The following is a 19,267-nucleotide window of genomic DNA, read 5'->3' as shown; positions in this document are numbered from 1 at the left end:
TCGGTCTTGCTTTTTTTTAATGTTCGTATTTTTTTAGACAAAGGAAAGACAGCAAAGGAAGAAGCAAGAGAATTGCTACTTAAGGAGGAGGCTTCTGTACGAGATAGAGTTGATGAAATACAGAAAAATCTGTCTCTGATGCTAAGAACTCTTGGAGATATGGCAATAGCTAATTCAGTTTTTGCTCATAGTAGGCTGCCTTCAATGGTAATGGCACCTGCTACTCTGTTGCAATATATTTGATGGTTTTTTAATTAACTGCAATCACTCTGAATTTAAAATGTTAGGTAAGATGCCCATCTAGGAACATGTATATAGTACTCCTTGCATGATTTGAGAAATCTTCCCTCCTTGACTTAGCTTTCCTCGCTTCTTATGTTTTAAAGTTGTTGGGTTACTCGTTACTGTCACCTTCACATCTCAAATGTGTTACCCTAGGCGAGTGGTGTGTTATGATTTTTTATCATCTAAGAGTATGGACAAAGTATGCCATATAAAACTTGTACAATACTCCCCTTTTGAGCTCATATTTTGCATTGATTTTGACCCACTCCATTTCCAATATTGCGCTCTTCATTTTTAGTAAAATTTAATTGCTCTTTTCCGGAGACTTGTAGTTTCTAATTTATTGTGACTCTGAAGTTTATTAATTAATTTATATTCCTTTATTTTAAATATTATATTATTATATGTGGTTGTGATTCTTGCTCCAAATTTTGTCAGGTCAAGTTTGTTGAACCATTAATGCGATCTCCTATTGTAAGTGACGAGGCTTTTGAAACCATGGTGAAACTAGCTAGATGCACTGCTCCCCCTCTATGTGATTGGGCCCTGGACATTTCAACTGCTTTGCGTTTAATTGTGACTGATGAAGTTCATCTTCTGTTGGATCAAGTTCCGTCGGTTGCTGAAGAGGAAGTCAATGAAAGGGCATTTCGTGGCCTTTTTGAGCGAATTTTAGATGGCCTATCTATTTCTTGTAAATCAGGAGCACTTCCTGTAGATTCTTTTTCTTTTGTATTCCCGGTAAGCAATTATACTTTGAAATGAAATTTAATCAGTGTTTCAAGGCTTCTATGTTCCTAACTCCAGTTTTTTTCTTTTCTTCAGATAATTGAGCGTATTCTTCTTTGCTCAAAGAAAACAAAATTTCATGATGACGTGCTTCGCATATTATATTTACACCTTGATCCACATCTACCTCTTCCTAGGATTCGAATGTTATCGGTAGTTTGCTTGACATTTCATGCTTTGTTTTGTATTTTTCTATATATTTTATTTTGCGTATTGTCTGATCAATATTGTTTAGGTACTTTACCATGTGCTTGGTGTTGTTCCATCCTATCAAGCATCAATAGGACCTGCACTAAATGAGTTGAGCCTTGGTTTGCAACCTGCTGAAGTTGCTGCTGTATGTATGCCTGACTCTGTTTGCATTGTGCAGTTGTCTTTTTACAGTGCTTATGTTATCTCTCCATTTCTAATTTTACAGGCACTTTATGGAGTTTATGCAAAAGATGTTCATGTAAGAATGGCTTGCTTGAATGCTGTAAAATGTATTCCTGCAGTTGCTAATCGATCTCTACCTGAAAGCATTGAGGTTTCAACTAGTATATGGATAGCTCTACATGATCCTGAGAAGGTTTGAAAATTTCCCCGTGGGAACTTATGGCTCAAGTTTGCTCTTTTAATTTTCTCTCTTCCATCGAAAGTAAACTGTGGTCTTTGCCTTTTATTTTAAATCCAATTTCACTTTAGATTATTGTTTTCTTTTAATGTATTGATATTTAATTTCGCCTTTTACCTTTTTATGTGGGTCTCTTGTATATTCTTAGGGCTTAAGGCACTGTCTTGTGCTTCCTTTTGCATTTAGACGATTATAAAATTGAATTAAAAGGGGTTAAATCTGAAAAACTTACATACTATGTTGTGTGTAAATTAGACCCTCTTGAAGGGAAAACAAAATGGTAGAATAATAAATCAACTGTTCAAGTCATCTGATGATTGCTTCCAAACATGAAATTGGGGATTGGTAATACCTGAATGTGAAGGTTTTAGTGAGAAAAGATTGAGTTTTTCACTCAGCTATAAAATATGTGTGTAACAAAAGTCAAACAGATACACTGTGATAGCAAGAGTGCAGACTGTTGCACCTGCCGAAATGACTACAGCATTAAAAGAAAATGGCAGTGACCCATTACAAGACACATAACATAAAATACATATATTTATGTAGCAGTGATGTAGATTAAGTTGGATAGATTTATTACTTCAATCCTTTCTAGTAATTTTTTAGGTTATTTTCTTATAGGTGACTGACTAGATCTTGTGGTTTTGGTTTGGTTTGGGTCTTGTTAGTATCATGAGGCTATAAGTGTAATTGCATCTCAACAATAACGATCATGAAACAGCCCTTGAATTAACGAAATCAGTAATCCAATGTTGAATAGAAGCAGCAGAAGATATATCCTTAGTATAAGTTTCTGGATTCTGGATTCTCAATGGAGTTTAAAGTTACCTATATAATCTATATTTATAGACCCCAGGTGTTTATAACTCGATCTACTCTAAATGGCTGAATTTATATATTTGACTGACTTGGACTGCCTTTAATTTTGTCTGTATTTTAAAATGATCCTTTTAGTTTTTGCCTTCTTTGTTACTGCAGAAAGTCAAGAAGGCAATCCTTGCAATATTTAATTTAAGTTCTCACTCAAGAATGGAGTACTCTCCTAATATTCTTTTTGTATTTTTGTGCCTGTGAAATTCGTGTGCAAAAAATTTGTCAATCGAAATCTGAATTTCAATTTTTAATTTTGGAAAACAATATACAAATTAATATATATGGTGTTGAGTTTTTATACATGGAGTTTATTTTCAACTTTTTTTCTTCAATAAATGTCTTGTTTAATTTATTCCAAAGTTGTGAATAGGGGATGGCAGAATGCCAAAATTCAACCATATAAACATGTACATGACATTGTGGCTTGTGCCACCATAACAGTGGTCCTCCCTTAGCAAATTGCAATGAAGTTGTAAAAGCGCCTCATTGTAGAATTACGTTATGGTAGCACTAGGAAGGCTACTAGTTAACAAGATTGATTTATTCCCTTATAAAATAGAATCAGTAATATTGATGAAGATAGGTCCTCCTATTCCTTCCACATGACATGTTTTTACCATTATTACCAATGGAAATACATTATTTTTTCCTTTGATATTTTTAGAAGCTTTTGACCTGAATTTAAAATACCAGTGCAATTCCTATGAATCTTCCTAGTTAACTTGTTGATATATTTGGTAATTTCTCCTGTGGACTAACTGTCTAACTGTTCTAAATAATTTGGGTTAAATACTTGAACATTAAAATTCTGAACAGGCACTTGGAGAAGGCTTTTTTGTTTCCCGTTTGCAGGTCATGAACTGAAATACTGGCCTATTTTATGCTTTAGTTTTGTTCTGGTTATGAATTATTTTCATTTCAGTACAATAGGGTTTTCATTTTTTTTGTATTGCTACAATAGCTTTGCCCAATATTGCTTAGTAATTTTGTACTGTTTTCTACTTGTGAATTTTTTTTTTGGTTTTTAACTACTTTATTTTGAATGACAGTTAATTTACTTTTTTCAACATTTCAGTCAGTTGCGCAAGTGGCAGAAGACGTATGGGATCATTATGGGTTTGATTTTGGAACTGATTTTTCAGGGCTGTACAAAGCACTCTCTCACATTAATTACAATGTTCGTGTGGCCGCTGCGGAAGCATTGGCTGCTGCCTTGGATGAACATCCGGATTCTATACAAGTATGTTTGATTCATAATTTTCATTTTATTGCTGTTTGTTTTGTCTCATTATTTACTGATAATTTTCAGGAGTCCCTTTCCACTTTATTTTCGTTGTATATTCGTGACATGGGTGCTGGAGATGACAATGTTGATGCTGGTTGGCTTGGTAGGCAAGGAATAGCTTTAGCATTACATTCTGCTGCTGATGTTTTGAGAACAAAAGACTTGCCTGTTGTCATGACATTTCTAATATCAAGGGCTCTGGTAACTTTTACTGGCATTTATGTTTTTAATATCCCTTGTCTGAAAATAAAATGAAACAGTTTAAAATAAAAGTTTTTTTAATTTTTTATACCTCCGAAAGTGGAGAGGTTAAGGTGATGGAATAACAAATAATCTGCTTAAAATTTCAAATAAATGAAAATGTTGTGGCAACCTGATGTACTCCTTTGATGGTAGTGTGTTTTGTATTGTACGTGGTAAATTTTTTGCGAAGAGTATTTATCTGACAGTATCCAGTGATAGTTGACTTTTTGGATTGATTTGCTTTGCAGGCTGATCCAAATGCTGATGTTAGAGGTAGAATGATTAATGCTGGTATATTGATCATTGATAAAAATGGAAAGGATAATGTCTCGTTGTTATTTCCCATCTTTGAGAACTACTTGAACAAAACAGTGAGTTCCTCTTATTATTTTTGGAGATTCACCTCCTGGATACTCATTCTATTGCTCATTCCTTGCACAGTAGATGGCCACTTTAAATATAAATGAGGGGAGTTATATGTGATGCTTGATTAATAAATTCTCCCCTAATTTCTTAGGCTCCAGACGAAGAAAAATATGATTTGGTTCGTGAGGGTGTGGTTATCTTTACTGGGGCTCTGGCAAAGCACTTGGCAAAGGTTAGTATTAAAGCTTGTTCCTCGTTCCCAATTTTACATAGCTAGTTGAATTTAAAATGTGTTCTATTTTCTTTTCTTTTTGAGCAGGACGATCCCAAGGTTCATGCTGTTGTGGACAAGTTGTTGGATGTTTTAAATACTCCTTCAGAAGCAGTTCAACGGGCTGTCTCTGCCTGCTTATCTCCATTAATGCAATCAAAACAAGTACGCAAGAGCATTCTTACATTTAATATCTGATCCTTTCATTTCTGGTCTAGTGGAATATTACTAGAGTGATCTATTGGAAGGAGTTTACTATCTTTCGGCATTAAATAAACACAGGACCAAAAAACCTCTTGCTTGCATATTTATTCTTGATTTCTTACCCCACTTGTTTATTAGAATGATAGTATGGAATATTGACACAAGCAATAGGTTCAGTATGAATCATTTTCAATGATAACCAAATTCTTTTTTCTCAATGATATTCCACAATTGGCTAAATTCCATGATATGCTATTACAAGTTAGCACTCATTTCTTTTGATATGCTACTTTTATGAAGCAAAAGGACTTTGATTAGCATCACTTTTGCTTCTATTGTAACAAAAGATTTCTTTTTTATGTGGAAAAACGCTATATCATTAATTATGATTTTCCTACTGCAGAACTCCATGAAGTCTTTTTCATGCACAGCAAAAATCTTTTAGATCATTTAATAAGTTTGTTTTTTTATTACTAGTATAAACGGAATAGTGTTTTCACTGCTAAAATATTGATTTCTACACACTTGGTTGTTTGGGAGTAATTCATCTAGTTGAAAGTTCAAGGTTTTACTGTCATGTAATTTTGTCTATGCCTCACCAGAACATAATTTCATTAGGTTAATGCTGTCTTACATTTTGATGTTTTCTGCATTTTCTCAAGTGAATTCTTTTGTTATTGATACTACAACCACTAGGAGGATGCAGCTGCTCTTGTTAAGCGGTTGATGGATCAAATGATGAAAAGTGAAAAATATGGAGAACGCCGTGGGGCTGCTTTTGGACTTGCTGGGTTGGTTAAGGGATTTGGCATTTCCTGCTTGAAAAAGTTCAGCATAGTGATTACACTTCAAGAGAGTCTTGCTGAGAGGTTGGAGAGTCTACTGTTACATCTTTGTTTTTAACACACTGCGTATCATATTCAATTTATGGAATTGAAAAAAATCATTGTATGTCACTTTTGACCGTTAAAATGTGACAATGGAGTTTACCATTATTTTTATGTTAATTTATTTAAACTGTAGGAGCTCTGCGAAATCTCGTGAAGGAGCCTTACTTGGATTTGAGTGCCTTTGTGAAACACTGGGCAGAATATTTGAACCGTAAGCTGCTGAATATCTCTTCACTGATTTGTTTTTTTTTTTTTAATTTATATTTATTGCCATTTTTATTGTTTCTCAATAATTCTGTTCAGGTACGTGATTCAAATGTTACCATTACTTTTGGTTTCGTTCTCTGATCAAGTTGTTGCGGTTCGGGAAGCGGCTGAATGTGCTGCTCGTGCAATGATGTCTCAACTTAGTGCTCAAGGAGTGAAGCTTGTCCTTCCATCTCTTTTGAAGGTGATAAACATTGATTAGCATTATGATTTTGGAGGCATATTTTGATGTCTTGTGATGCTTTGATGTTATACTCCCGTAATGCTCCTGTTTAGATTAAAAATCTTGACTTGATGTAATTGATTGATATTAACTATGTGAAATGTTTGTCTTCCTCTTCCCCTTTTGATTTTAAACAATATATCAACAAGAATGCTTTGTCGTAACGAAACTGTTGGTTTTGCCTGTGAATTAAGGAACATTCTGTTGTAATCTTTTATTAGTGGAGTGAGGGATTAGATGACTGCAACCGCCACATACTTACTGGAAATTGTTCTGACTCGTCTATGACTTGTAAATTTCTTCTATTATGGATTTCTCTTTTGTTTTATTACTATTACCGGTGCATGATATTATGATGGGGCTATGGGTTTTTCCTTTTTAGTACTGGTCTCTCATTTCATAAATGCTGCTTTCCCAAAGTTTTCTTACCAAGTTCCATGCTTCTAAGGTTGTGAATACACTGAATTTTTTTCTCGGTTTCTCTAGTTTTAGTTTCTGAATAGGCTTTAATGCCTGTTGCATCTTATAATCTGAAGAGTAAATTAGTGACATTTTTCCAAAATTTTATTATCCAACTTTTCTTAATGTGGTTTGAGTTTGCAATTTGAACGAGAATTTTTGTTTGCTTCCTACCTACTTATAGACATTTATTGTGCTTCTACATCAATGAAATTTTGCACAGCTAATCTATTTTCTCAGGGTCTTGAAGATAAAGCTTGGAGGACAAAACAAAGTAGTGTACAACTTCTTGGTGCTATGGCTTACTGTGCTCCTCAACAGTTGTCTCAGTGTCTCCCTAAGATTGTTCCCAAATTGACTGAGGTATGACATAAAGGAAACACTACATTTTGAGTTCTAAATTCCTTTTAAGCTATAGATTGTGTTCATCAACCCATCTTGCTGTTTGAAGGTTTTGACTGATACACATCCTAAAGTCCAGTCAGCTGGGCAAATGGCCCTTCAACAGGTTTGTTGAGTTATGAGCTATATTATATCCACTTGATTCCTGTTGCTGTGATTTTTGTTATTAATTTTCATGTTTTCTATTTGTTCAGGTTGGGAGTGTCATAAAGAATCCAGAAATATCTGCTCTTGTCCCTACTCTACTTAAGGGGCTCAGTGATCCAAATGAGCATACAAAATATTCCCTTGATATTCTTCTCCAAGTAAGATTTATGAAATTTACCTTGTTCAATTTTTTCAGTTTTATGCTTAGTTACCTAAATTTTATTGTTTGGTTGCAGACAACCTTTGTTAATTCAATTGATGCGCCTTCACTTGCATTATTAGTACCAATAGTACATCGAGGGTTGAGGGAACGTAGTGCTGACACCAAAAAGAGGGCAGCCCAAATAGTTGGAAACATGTGTTCCTTGGTTACAGAACCGAAGGATATGATTCCATATATAGGATTGCTACTTCCTGAAGTAAAAAAGGTACTTTTTGCATATTGTTGCTCTTACTTTTGTTACATTGGTCTTGGTTTCTTATCATTTTGTGCCTATATTACAAGAGCAGGTGCTTGTGGATCCTATACCTGAAGTTCGGTCAGTTGCTGCTAGAGCCATTGGATCCCTGATAGGAGGAATGGGTGAAGAAAATTTCCCTGATCTTGTCCCGTGGTTGTTTGATACATTAAAGTCTGATAATAGTAATGTTGAACGCTCTGGAGCAGCACAAGGGCTGAGCGAGGTCAAATTTTTTCTTTTAATACATTTTACGTTTTAAGGCCTTTGGAATTTCATTAAGATTCACGTTTTTTCTAATCTAGTATGGCAGAGTTGAAAAACATGAACTTTGTTAGAGTGGCGGACAAATCTTGTGAAAAGGGACAGAGTACAATTTTGAATAAATAAATATGTAGAAGGGTAATAAAAAACAAAAGGATTATTTATTTTGAAAAGAAGTTACTAGTTGGGTAGTAAATTTTTAGAGACTTTTTATTATATAAATATTGGTGTTTTTTCATTGAACCCTGTACATTTTGATTAGTAAAATTGTTATAGAAGATTTGTGGAGTTATATGACCTGGGTATTTAGAGCAGAACTGGAAAGTGACAAGAATCAGGCAATGACATATTGGTTATAACGTAGTGAGAATAGTACTTCTTTTCTCTGTAATTGTTCGCTTTTGAAGTGTTAGTTTCAAGTTATCTGTCTTGCTTGTCTGTTAGATGTTTGTTTCTGTTAGATCTGATTTTTAAACATGCATGCATAGTATAAATACTGCCTCATTAAACCCCATTCAGGTGTGATAAATTCATTATTATTTTTCAGTTGTGATAAATAATATCTTTTCATTTCACTGATCTGAACTTGTTATCAGAGCTCTTTGATTCGCGGTAGTTAGATCTGTTCTTTGCATATGTATACATTGTATAAATACTGCCACTTTAAACGATATTCAAGTGTGATTATTATTTTTACCAATCAATAAGTTATACCTTTTCATTTCTCTAAATTCAAAATGGTATTTATTTAGGAGATCACTGATACTGTATTGTTATTTTGACTTGTACATTTACAGGTCTTAGCTGCTCTTGGTATCGAGTACTTTGAGCTTGTACTTCCTGACATTATTCGAAATTGCTCCCATCCGAAGGCACCTGTACGAGATGGATACTTGACTCTGTTCAAGGTAAAATAGGTCACATTTAGAAAATTAGAAGTTTATTTATTGAGTTCATTTAATCATTTTTGCAAAATGTTCCTGTAGTACATGCCACGGTCGTTAGGAGTCCAGTTTCAAAACTATCTGCCCCAGGTGCTTCCTGCTATTCTAGATGGTAAGAAATTATCTTTTGTTGGCTAATTTATGTGTTATCATTTCTATTTTTTGGATTGTTCTCTAAATTAGCTGTTTATTTTTTTTAATGTTTTATAGGTCTGGCTGATGAAAATGAATCTGTACGAGATGCTGCACTGGGGGCTGGCCATGTTCTCGTCGAGCATTACGCAACAACGTATGTTCTATTTGCAATATTGTTGCTTTTATGTGTTCATGGTCCCTTTCCTTAGTTTTATTTCAATTCTCAGCTCAATAATTTCTAATAATAATTTTTTCCTACAGTTCTCTACCCCTTCTCCTTCCTGCTGTTGAGGATGGCATTTTTAATGACAGTTGGCGAATTCGACAGAGCTCAGTCGAGCTGTTGGGTGATCTATTATTCAAAGTATGTGTTAGTCATCCTAGAGCAACTCTTTGACGGAGTTTGATTTGACCTTTTGGTGAACTTATTCATTTCAGGTTGCTGGAACTTCTGGTAAAGCTTTACTTGAGGGTGGCAGTGATGATGAAGGTTCTAGTACAGAGGCACATGGTCGTGCCATCATTGAAGTTCTAGGGCGTGATAAGCGTAATGAAGTACTTGCTGCATTGTATATGGTCCGAGCTGATGTCAGTTTGTCAGTGCGTCAGGTAACAACTTCTATGTTTGCTCTCTTTTGTCAATATAGTTTGTTATTGTTATGCAGATAAGTTCAACAAACAAGGAGGAAAATGTTTCTTTTCACTTTTTAGGCTGCTTTACACGTGTGGAAAACTATTGTGGCAAACACCCCCAAGACTCTGAGGGAAATTATGCCAGTTCTGATGGACACTTTGATTACGTCCCTTGCATCACCATCATCTGAAAGGCGGCAGGTCTGAGCTTGACACTTGTATCTGTCAATCTATTTTCTATTGTAGCTTATAGAAATTACATATTCATATTGCTAACGCAGGTTGCTGGACGATCACTGGGTGAACTTGTCAGGAAGCTTGGTGAACGAGTACTTCCCTTGATAATTCCGATCTTATCCCAGGGCCTGGGCGACCCTGACAGCAGCAGAAGACAGGTTAGAATAGTTTGTCATTGGGATCTTTTTTTCCTCCTAATGAACAAGGTTTTCAATTGGTTCTCTTAGATTCAATAGCTCAACTTGTTATTTGATACCATTGTGGATTTTATTGGTTGAAAGGGTGTGTGTGTTGGTCTGAGTGAAGTGATGGCAAGTGCTGGTAAGAGTCAGTTATTGACTTTCATGAACGAACTCATCCCAACTATTCGGACTGCACTCTGTGATAGGTTCGTGCATTTGAATTCTGATCTGTCTGCATAAATTTTAGACTGCATTATCTGATATTTAGATGGATATGTTAACAGTGTGCCTGAGGTTCGTGAATCAGCTGGTTTAGCATTCAGCACCTTATATAAGGTTGCACTTTTTACTTGTACTTTTTTGTTTTTCTCAGTGGTGGTTGAGATTAAATTATTTCCAATACCTTATCTCTCAAATTTGGTTCGTAGAGTGCTGGAATGCTAGCTATTGACGAGATTGTTCCAACACTTTTACATGCATTGGAGGATGATGAAACTTCTGATACCGCACTTGATGGTCTTAAGCAAATTTTAAGGTAAAATGTGCATTAGCATTAAGGTCTTGTTTAGAAGTTATTATTAATTTCTGTTGATTTCTTGTTTATTTTAAGCTAAACTTTTTGCATTTATCCTTCTTTTTGCAGTGTCCGAACGAGTGCGGTATTGCCACATATTTTACCAAAACTGGTTCATCCTCCATTGTCGTATGTTTCTTTCTGTTTTGATCCAGTCACCTAGATTATATGACACTTGTATTTTTAACTGAGAACTTTCTTGGTACCTGTGCAGTGCCTTCAATGCACATGCTTTAGGAGCTTTAGCAGAGGTTGCTGGTCCTGGCCTTAACTTTCATCTTGGTACTGTGCTTCCACCTTTGCTATCTGCAATGGGTGACGATAACAAGGTAGACCATAGTCAGATCGTTTGGAGAAAATACTGTTTTAGAATTCAAACTTCATGTTTGCTAAGGACTGATTTGGATAAATTTATCCTTTGTTCTGGTTGATGTTCTAGGAGGTGCAAACATTGTCTAAGGAAGCTGCTGAAACAGTGGTCTTAGTTATTGATGAGGAAGGTATTGAGCCACTGATATCAGAGCTGGTCAAAGGTATTAATGACAGTCAGGTAATATTCTTGTGGTAATTGATATAATTTAATGCCCATCGTCTCTCTCCTACATGCCCCTCCTTAAAATTTTGTTCCCTCTTTGATAATTGTCTACAGGCTGTTGTAAGAAGATCTAGTTCATATCTGATAGGATATTTCTTCAAAAATAGCAAGTTATATCTGGTTGATGAAGCTCCAAACATGATATCTACCTTAATCATCTTGCTAAGTGATCCTGATTCTTCTACTGTTGCAGTAAGTGTTGGAGTTCTTGATACTATACACAGATTCTCTATATAGTATGTCTTTATAAATTTCTCTTTGTTAGGTTGCTTGGGAAGCTTTGTCAAGGGTCATTATTTCAGTACCCAAGGAGGTTCTTCCTTCTTATATAAAACTTGTCCGAGATGCTGTGTCAACATCCCGAGACAAGGAACGGAGGAAGAAGAAGGTGAATCTATGACTATGGAATTTATTCCTATCTGAGACTTTCAGATATTGTTTTTGGTTCCTAATGACTAATTTGTGAATGCGTTTTGTGCATAATTGTTCTACAGGGAGGACCAATTCTCATACCTGGATTTTGTCTTCCTAAAGCACTTCAGCCTATATTGCCAATTTTTCTCCAAGTATTCTTCTTTTTATTCAAATGCAATTTCTTAATTTTGTATAATCAGTACTTGCTTTGTGGTTCAGTTGCATACTTACCATTTTCACATTTTTTTTCGGATAGTTAAGTGTAGGTATCAGGTTGTTTTTAAAACCTTTTTATCCTGTCTGATACATATAGGACTTTTTATGGTTGATTGCTTTCTTTTAAAGTAATGAAAGGCCAATGTTCTTTTTTGAGCTATGGAATGTTGTGACTCTATCATATCGACCATTTTCTATGCTATTGCTGTCATGTAAGTTTATCCTCTTATGTGGTCTTGCTGTTCCACTATCTCATTGTTCAGTCTTCCTTCTTTAATCCCTCCAGCTGAGTGAAAAGTAGATCTCTTCTTACCCTTCTGTGTGAGACTTTTTTCTGCATTATTTTTCTATTGGCTCTAATATCATCTATGTACATTTTTAAATAATACTACAAATTTGCTGATTGCTTTGACTTGAGAATAATGAAAAAGATTTGGAATGAATTTCCCTCTTTTAGGATCTCATATTTATAACAACTTTAGATACCTAAGATACAATGTATGAGAGAGAAGAGAATCTGAAAAGATATATCTAGGAACTAGGTGCAGCACAAATCACACATCAACTTTACAATAAGTTATATTTATTCTAACATTTTGGTTATGTAAAGAATTAAAATATTGTGGTATAGCAATGCTTGCTCATTGATGTAACATCGTGAGGTGAGTGTATCTTCTACCCAAGGCTGTCTCCTACTTGATTTTCCTTTCTTGGGGACAAACTCAATGTAACAGAGATCCTTTGTTTTCTCAGCCCACTTGATTTGGTGGGGGAGGGGGGATTGAGTTCATCTTCTGTTAGACAATGTTACTGGTTTTTTATTTTGTTTCTGTTTGAGGCAAATATTATAGTTTGTTTTCTTTGTGGTTATTATAACTGATTTAATTATATAGTTTTAACTGACTTGTCCTGTTACTGAGCTCTGTATATATAGTTTCCTGTAAGCAGAGTTTCAATATCTTTTTTGTGTCTTTGATCTTTACATAATAAAATCAATATATCCGAGCTTTGTATGGTGAGTTAGATATAAAGTTTGGAGATTCAATTGTGAATTCATTTTCCAAGTTATACCTTTGGTATACAGGGTCTGATAAGCGGGTCTGCTGAATTGAGGGAGCAGGCTGCTCTGGGACTTGGCGAATTGATAGAAGTTACCAGTGAACAATCACTCAAGGAGTTTGTCATCCCAATAACAGGGTATTTAATAAAAAATTGTATGGATTGTTTTTATAAATGTTCATATTTTAGTATGAGCAGCTGTATGTATGAATCAAGTAAAATGGCGTCATCTTATAATTTAGTATTTAGTGAATGTTCTGGTCTCTTATTTGAATACACTAACTGAACCAATTCATTGGTTAGTGCCTTAATGTTTCCCTCTTTATAATTTTTATATCCATGTCCTGACTCAAAATTGTTTTGATCGACTTTTTCCCTTTTAAGAAAATTTCAATAAGTTCAGCTAGTCTCATTTGTTAAATATATACAATTATTATGTCTTTCCCTTGCAACTGGAGTTATTGATTTGATTCTTGAGTCCTTGACTGGGTGTTAAAGCTAATTTGACAAATAGGTTATTTAGGGCCGTTTTGACCAGTAAGTTTATTTAGAGCTTGATCTTACTCCTCTCATGGTTTTATTTGTACATATTTTCTTCTTAAGACTTTAGGTGAGGTTTGCATTTGATTGTCCATGGGTCATACCCAACTGAATGCTATATTTTATCATTTATTATTTTGGGGACCTATATTTTATATATCTTGACTTTGCCAATCTTGTTTGGCGTAGGCCTCTTATCCGAATTATAGGTGATCGATTCCCATGGCAAGTGAAGAGTGCCATCTTGTCTACTCTAACATCGATGATAAAAAAGGGAGGAATCTCCCTGAAGCCTTTTCTTCCTCAGCTGCAAACAACATTTGTCAAGTGTCTACAGGATTCTACAAGGTTTGTTTGAGATATTAATATATTATAGAATCATCCCTCCCCTCCCAAATTTAATGTGTTCACCCCCTCAGTTAGCACCTTTTGTATGTTTGATGTTGTGATTTGAAAATGTGTTAATCACCTTTCAGCATCACATAATATATTAATATCTCAAATCATTCAATTAAGTGTTTGCAGGATTTGTCACATGACTTGCTAACTGACATCTAAGTACTTTTTTGGGGAAATATCAAATGGGTGGAACGTAGAAAAAATTTAGTAACTAAACTTCGACCTTCAGTTATGCCATAATTAAAGAGGAGAACCTGACGCAAAGGAATTACTAAGTTTTTTAATGCCTAATTTATGTTCTCTTTTATTAACATAGTTTGCTATGAAAGAAGATGAAGATACATAATGAGATATTCAAAATCCTCATGAGAAGAAATGTTGCAGTAAAAATGAAAAGGAAAAAAATGGACAACAGATACTTATTTTGACTGTTCTTAAAGCAGGGAAAGATTGGCCAGCATACATGTGCCCAAAGCTCATTCTTAGTTGACTATCCATCCTCAAAGGGTGAATACAACAGTTTTTGTGTATTGGTGGTGAGTTGATGGTATTGTGCAAAACTCTATAATGCAAGGCTGTTGCCTGCTCCATCTTTCCTTGAATGAATACTACCATCTAATTTTTCACTTCTTAAAAGACGAGGTTTGGCACACTGGACCATTTTTTTTTTACAAACTCAAACATAAAAAGAGAGAAAAGTCCTCCATAGATTTCCCCTTACCGCTGAGGCTCCACACTCTTTTCTCTATGCTGTAACCTTGAATTACACTCCGTGGGAAACATTTTTATTAAGATGAACGACTGCCCTTCGAATCTGAGTTACTTTTCTAATTACCTTTTACTAAAATGTTCATCTTTGGGAGTAGTCTCTTAACATAATCTCATCTTTCTTTTATTATGCGTGCTTATTAATATGCATGTGACTGTGGCCTTGAATGCCACTCCCTTGGTAACATCTATCTTGAACTGAACCAATGCCCTTCCAACCTGTTACTTTTCTACTTAACTTGGAATGAAATGTTGATATTTGGGATTCTCCTAACATAATTTCATCTATATTTTATTATTCGTGTTTATTAACATGCATGTGACTGCAGAACTGTTCGATCTAGTGCTGCATTGGCACTTGGGAAGCTTAGCGGACTCAGTACCAGGGTTGACCCTTTAGTTAGTGATTTGCTGTCCAGTTTGCAGGTGATTTTATTTCTGCTATTCTTACTTAATCTGATGGAATACTTGATAATATGTTAGTATTGCTGATGTCACTTATTTAATACAAAACTGTGGCAATTTGATTATTTAGGGATCTGATGGCGGTGTACGGGAAGCTATTCTTACTGCATTAAAGGGTGTCTTGAAGCATGCTGGGAAAAATGTCAGCTTGGCTGTTAGAACTCGTTTTTACAATGTTCTCAAGGATTTAATTCATCATGATGATGATCAAGTTCGGATATTTGCTTCTAGCATATTGGGAATCTTGGCACAGGTGTGTAGACTATTGATTGGATTTGTATTCACTGATGTGTTTGTATTTCTCTGTAATCTTCATTACATATTTGATTGACTATAATATGTTACTCTTCTATTTTGTTCAGATTGAAAGAAAAAAGTAAATTAAATTGTCATTTTTCTATCGCTAAATTATGTTATTATTACTTTTGCTGTCATTTCTGAGATTTAACTGAGTGATTAATTCTATTTCATCGTTTGATTTTGTTTTTTTGTGTTTTCTAATTATTATGTTACTATAACTCCAGTACCTTGAAGATGTTCAGCTGACAGAGTTGATTCAAGAACTGTCAACTCTAGCTAATTCACCTAGCTGGCCAGCCAGGCATGGTTCCGTCCTTACAATATCTTCCTTGTTTCGTTACAATCCCTCAACAATCTGTTCGTCTTCCTTGTTCCCAACTATTGTTGATTGCCTTAGAGACACCCTAAAGGATGAGAAGGTATGGTAATCCTGAATTGGTTTTAATTGCCTAAGTTTCTGAACTATGCAGTTTTAATTCTGTATTTGGCATCATTGGGTTCCATTTTATATTATCAAATGTAGCAGTAGATTTTAAGATGTGATAGTTATAGTGATGTACAGGTTCTGTGACAGACTTGTTGAAGGCATCTTAGTTTTCAGCATATTATTTTTGGTTATTTGAAGGAGGAACTTCATGCTTTGAGAAAACCCTCTTTACTCAAGTTTTGGCCTAAAATCAAGATTATTTTTATATTTTTTTCAGAAGTAAATGTGTTTAAATCTCTAGTCCAACAAGTTTCTTGTTATGTGGCTATTGTTTAATTTTATTCAATTTTCTGTAAAATAGTTCCCTCTTCGAGAAACTTCAACCAAGGCATTGGGAAGGCTGCTTCTGTATAGAGCTCAGATAGATCCTTCTGATACAGTGCTTTACAAAGATGTTCTTTCACTGCTAATTTTATCCACCCGTGATGACTCCAGTGAAGTTAGGAGAAGGGCATTGTCTGCCATAAAAGCTGTTGCTAAGGTATGTGTATGAAATCTTGCCCTCACACAGTATCCACCTGTAGAATAGTATGTTTGGAAATTTAGATTTGGTGTATTCCTGAATCTTTTCAGGCAAATCCATCGGCCATTTTGTCACAAGGCACCATAGTTGGTCCTGCACTAGCGGAGTGTTTGAAAGATGCGAATACCCCAGTTAGACTTGCTGCAGAACGATGTGCGCTGCATGCCTTCCAACTAGCAAAGGGTACTTTCACTTGTAATTGTGTTATATGCCCTTTATCTTGTATTATATATTTGACTATTGAATGAATATGGTAAAGGATGTTCCACGAGTAGTCGTGAAACCATAATGATTTTTTGAAATTTTTTTGTCTGGCTGGCGGTTCTTGCAGCATGTAGTTATTCTTTCAAGTTGCATTATTATTCTTATGAATGAAATCAATTGTTGGGTTTTTTTTATTACCTGATTTGTTTTTAAACCCGTGACTTTTGTTTAAGTATAAGTCAGTGTTTAATGATTGTTACTTAGTATGAAGTGCATCCAGTGTCCATCATTCAAAATGATAGAAAAAGGAAATTTACTGTAAAGCCTAGGATTTGGTGGATGAAATGGAGCAGTGCGCTGAGTGTTTTCCTGTTACAACTGAAGCTTAAGGCAAAGTTTTACAGTACATCATAAGATTTGTGTTGTATATAATTTGAGTGTTATATTCTAACAAGCCAACAAGTTATGATTATCAATGAATGCATGAGAAGAAGTTGGATTATGTATCTGGAATATCTGTAGAAGTCTCGATTAGGAGAAGAAAGGGTTTGTTGGGGTGAACATCTTTTTTAAAATTAACTTATATATGTATTAAAAAATTCCTTTTAGAGAAATTAATAGGTAAGAACATCTATAAATTAGTTTTATTCACAAGCAGACCCTTGATCATGTAATGGAATGGAGATACACTTCTAACTCTTTTATGGATTTGGGTTTTCCAGGTTCAGAAAATGTTCAAGCAGCTCAGAAGTATATTACTGGTTTGGATGCTAGACGTCTATCCAAGTTTCCCGAATATAGGTATGTATATAATCAAATGTGCATTTCTCTTCGAGGATCATTTCAATCTAATGCAAGTTACTTAATCCTGTATATTTGTGGGAAAAACGATGATGAACCTGACATGCAACAAGTGACTTCTTGTTAATAGGCAAATATTATCTTAAGAAGGAATTTCCAAATGAATTATTGGTATAAAAAGAGATAGTTTTTAATACTTCTGAAAGTGGATCTTGCGTTTTGTACTCAGGACCATGTTTCTTATAAGGACCGCATATGTACACGTTTTATCGTTTGTTTTTCTACGGAAAAAAAATTGTCTTGTGAAATGGTTTTATTTTAAATTTATCTCGAGTAAGGGGATGATGAAATTATAGGTTAATTTTGAAATTTCATTTCCACAATTTGAATACGCAAAACTACTTCTCTTTATTAGTTAGATAATCTGTTGATTTTTTATAAATCACTGTATAAAGTATATATACTTTTAACCTGATTATTTAGGTTCTGTTATCATAAACTGTTAATTCCGAATAATTTTTTTTATACATTTGACTTTTGTTCTCTAACACCTGAGTTTAAGTCAAGAATCCACGCACAATTATGTTGTTGATAATTTTCTCTCGTATTTACTGCCGTGCAGCGATGACAGTGATGATAGCGACGAGGATACCTCGAGTAGCTAAATAGTTTCTCTTTCATCAAGTGCTGTGTTTCTCCTTTCTTCATGGTCTAAGTACAGAATTCTCCTTGATAACCGATTTTTCCCGTAGCACTGTGATATAGTCAAAAATATATATAGAAATATGCAATTTGAGGCTTTTTACCCAATTTTTTGCGCCAGGGTATTTGATTATATCAACGACTTTGTAAATTAGACGAGTCTAATTATTTGTAACTATATTTGTATTTCTAATCAATTTTGGCGGTAATATATTTTTTACCTACAATGTTTGTATTCCCTTTTTTTCTTCGTTCCTATTTATTCCTTACAACTGTTATTATGCAGAATCACTTTATTTACCAAGTAAATGAACTACTAATGTTCAGGTGCCGATTATGTTCTTTTTATTATCATTCGTTTATATGAATATTAGTCGCGAGTTTGTTAGTGGGTTTGGTTTGCCAGTAGAAGCTTTAGCTTGTGATCAATCTATTTACTGTATGACAAAGATATTGGTCAAAGGTTATTGGCATGTGGTTGAATATCTAATACCCGTATCTCACTTGAGTTCATTTACAACACAATAGAGTTGACTTTATAAATGAGTGGTGATATGACTTTGCTAATAGAATGTTCATTTTATAGTATATGATCCCTATATTCAATGTAGTCTACATAAGGGAAACAGAAACTGTTTATTGTAATATTGAAAGACTCTAAACATGTTTAAGTTGCCGGCTGAAGTATTACAATGTAAAATCTGAAATATGTATTACACTGTAATTAAACATTTTTGGAAATGCTTTATGAATTTCTTAATTTTGAATTAAAGCAATACGATTTTTTATGGTTTTTTTTTTAATAAGGTTGTTATTTGACTGTACAATTAAGAAGTTATTCTGTTCTTTTAATACCTGTATTGTCTAGAAGACTACATTTGATTTTTCAAAACATACAATGTGTAATAGTACTAAAACTCAAATTATTTCTAATTTTTTATTATTCAATTACATTTTTTAATTACACATGATTTGAATAGAATTTGAGAAATTCATGATTGTTATAAGTTTAGAAATTTATTTAGAGATAGAAATCAAATAGAAATT

The 19,267-nt window shown here is 34.3% G+C and overlaps 1 protein-coding gene across 1 annotated transcript in view; it reads left to right on the top strand.

The window, feature by feature from the left end:
* Positions 1-18,447, top strand: part of ILA (putative protein kinase regulator ILITHYIA) — a 31,130-nt gene extending 12,683 nt beyond the window's left edge. The window contains exons 18-60 of the mRNA XM_088092182.1: positions 38-207; positions 724-1,026; positions 1,111-1,227; positions 1,310-1,411; positions 1,493-1,642; positions 3,639-3,803; positions 3,873-4,049; positions 4,340-4,462; positions 4,609-4,689; positions 4,777-4,893; positions 5,629-5,801; positions 5,956-6,033; positions 6,126-6,273; positions 7,012-7,134; positions 7,223-7,279; positions 7,368-7,478; positions 7,557-7,748; positions 7,831-8,004; positions 8,840-8,950; positions 9,029-9,098; positions 9,197-9,275; positions 9,383-9,485; positions 9,560-9,730; positions 9,833-9,955; positions 10,036-10,149; positions 10,273-10,379; positions 10,458-10,509; positions 10,602-10,708; positions 10,817-10,876; positions 10,962-11,076; positions 11,187-11,297; positions 11,397-11,534; positions 11,608-11,730; positions 11,837-11,908; positions 13,057-13,169; positions 13,761-13,919; positions 15,068-15,164; positions 15,274-15,456; positions 15,728-15,922; positions 16,292-16,471; positions 16,564-16,696; positions 17,440-17,518; positions 18,141-18,447. Of these exons, the coding sequence (XP_087948308.1) occupies positions 38-207; positions 724-1,026; positions 1,111-1,227; positions 1,310-1,411; positions 1,493-1,642; positions 3,639-3,803; positions 3,873-4,049; positions 4,340-4,462; positions 4,609-4,689; positions 4,777-4,893; positions 5,629-5,801; positions 5,956-6,033; positions 6,126-6,273; positions 7,012-7,134; positions 7,223-7,279; positions 7,368-7,478; positions 7,557-7,748; positions 7,831-8,004; positions 8,840-8,950; positions 9,029-9,098; positions 9,197-9,275; positions 9,383-9,485; positions 9,560-9,730; positions 9,833-9,955; positions 10,036-10,149; positions 10,273-10,379; positions 10,458-10,509; positions 10,602-10,708; positions 10,817-10,876; positions 10,962-11,076; positions 11,187-11,297; positions 11,397-11,534; positions 11,608-11,730; positions 11,837-11,908; positions 13,057-13,169; positions 13,761-13,919; positions 15,068-15,164; positions 15,274-15,456; positions 15,728-15,922; positions 16,292-16,471; positions 16,564-16,696; positions 17,440-17,518; positions 18,141-18,183 (5,399 nt within the window). The 3' untranslated portion in view covers positions 18,184-18,447. The remainder of the gene's footprint in view (positions 1-37; positions 208-723; positions 1,027-1,110; positions 1,228-1,309; positions 1,412-1,492; positions 1,643-3,638; positions 3,804-3,872; positions 4,050-4,339; positions 4,463-4,608; positions 4,690-4,776; positions 4,894-5,628; positions 5,802-5,955; positions 6,034-6,125; positions 6,274-7,011; positions 7,135-7,222; positions 7,280-7,367; positions 7,479-7,556; positions 7,749-7,830; positions 8,005-8,839; positions 8,951-9,028; positions 9,099-9,196; positions 9,276-9,382; positions 9,486-9,559; positions 9,731-9,832; positions 9,956-10,035; positions 10,150-10,272; positions 10,380-10,457; positions 10,510-10,601; positions 10,709-10,816; positions 10,877-10,961; positions 11,077-11,186; positions 11,298-11,396; positions 11,535-11,607; positions 11,731-11,836; positions 11,909-13,056; positions 13,170-13,760; positions 13,920-15,067; positions 15,165-15,273; positions 15,457-15,727; positions 15,923-16,291; positions 16,472-16,563; positions 16,697-17,439; positions 17,519-18,140) is intronic.
* Positions 18,448-19,267: the final 820 nt, after the last annotated feature.

Source organism: Vigna umbellata, chromosome 5 (assembly GCF_029865625.1).
Source record: "Vigna umbellata cultivar VRB3 chromosome 5, Vumbellata_1.0, whole genome shotgun sequence".
NCBI lineage: Eukaryota > Viridiplantae > Streptophyta > Magnoliopsida > Fabales > Fabaceae > Vigna > Vigna umbellata.
The sequence above is the reverse complement of the archived record's forward strand: the minus strand, read 5'-3'. Positions and strand labels throughout refer to the sequence as shown.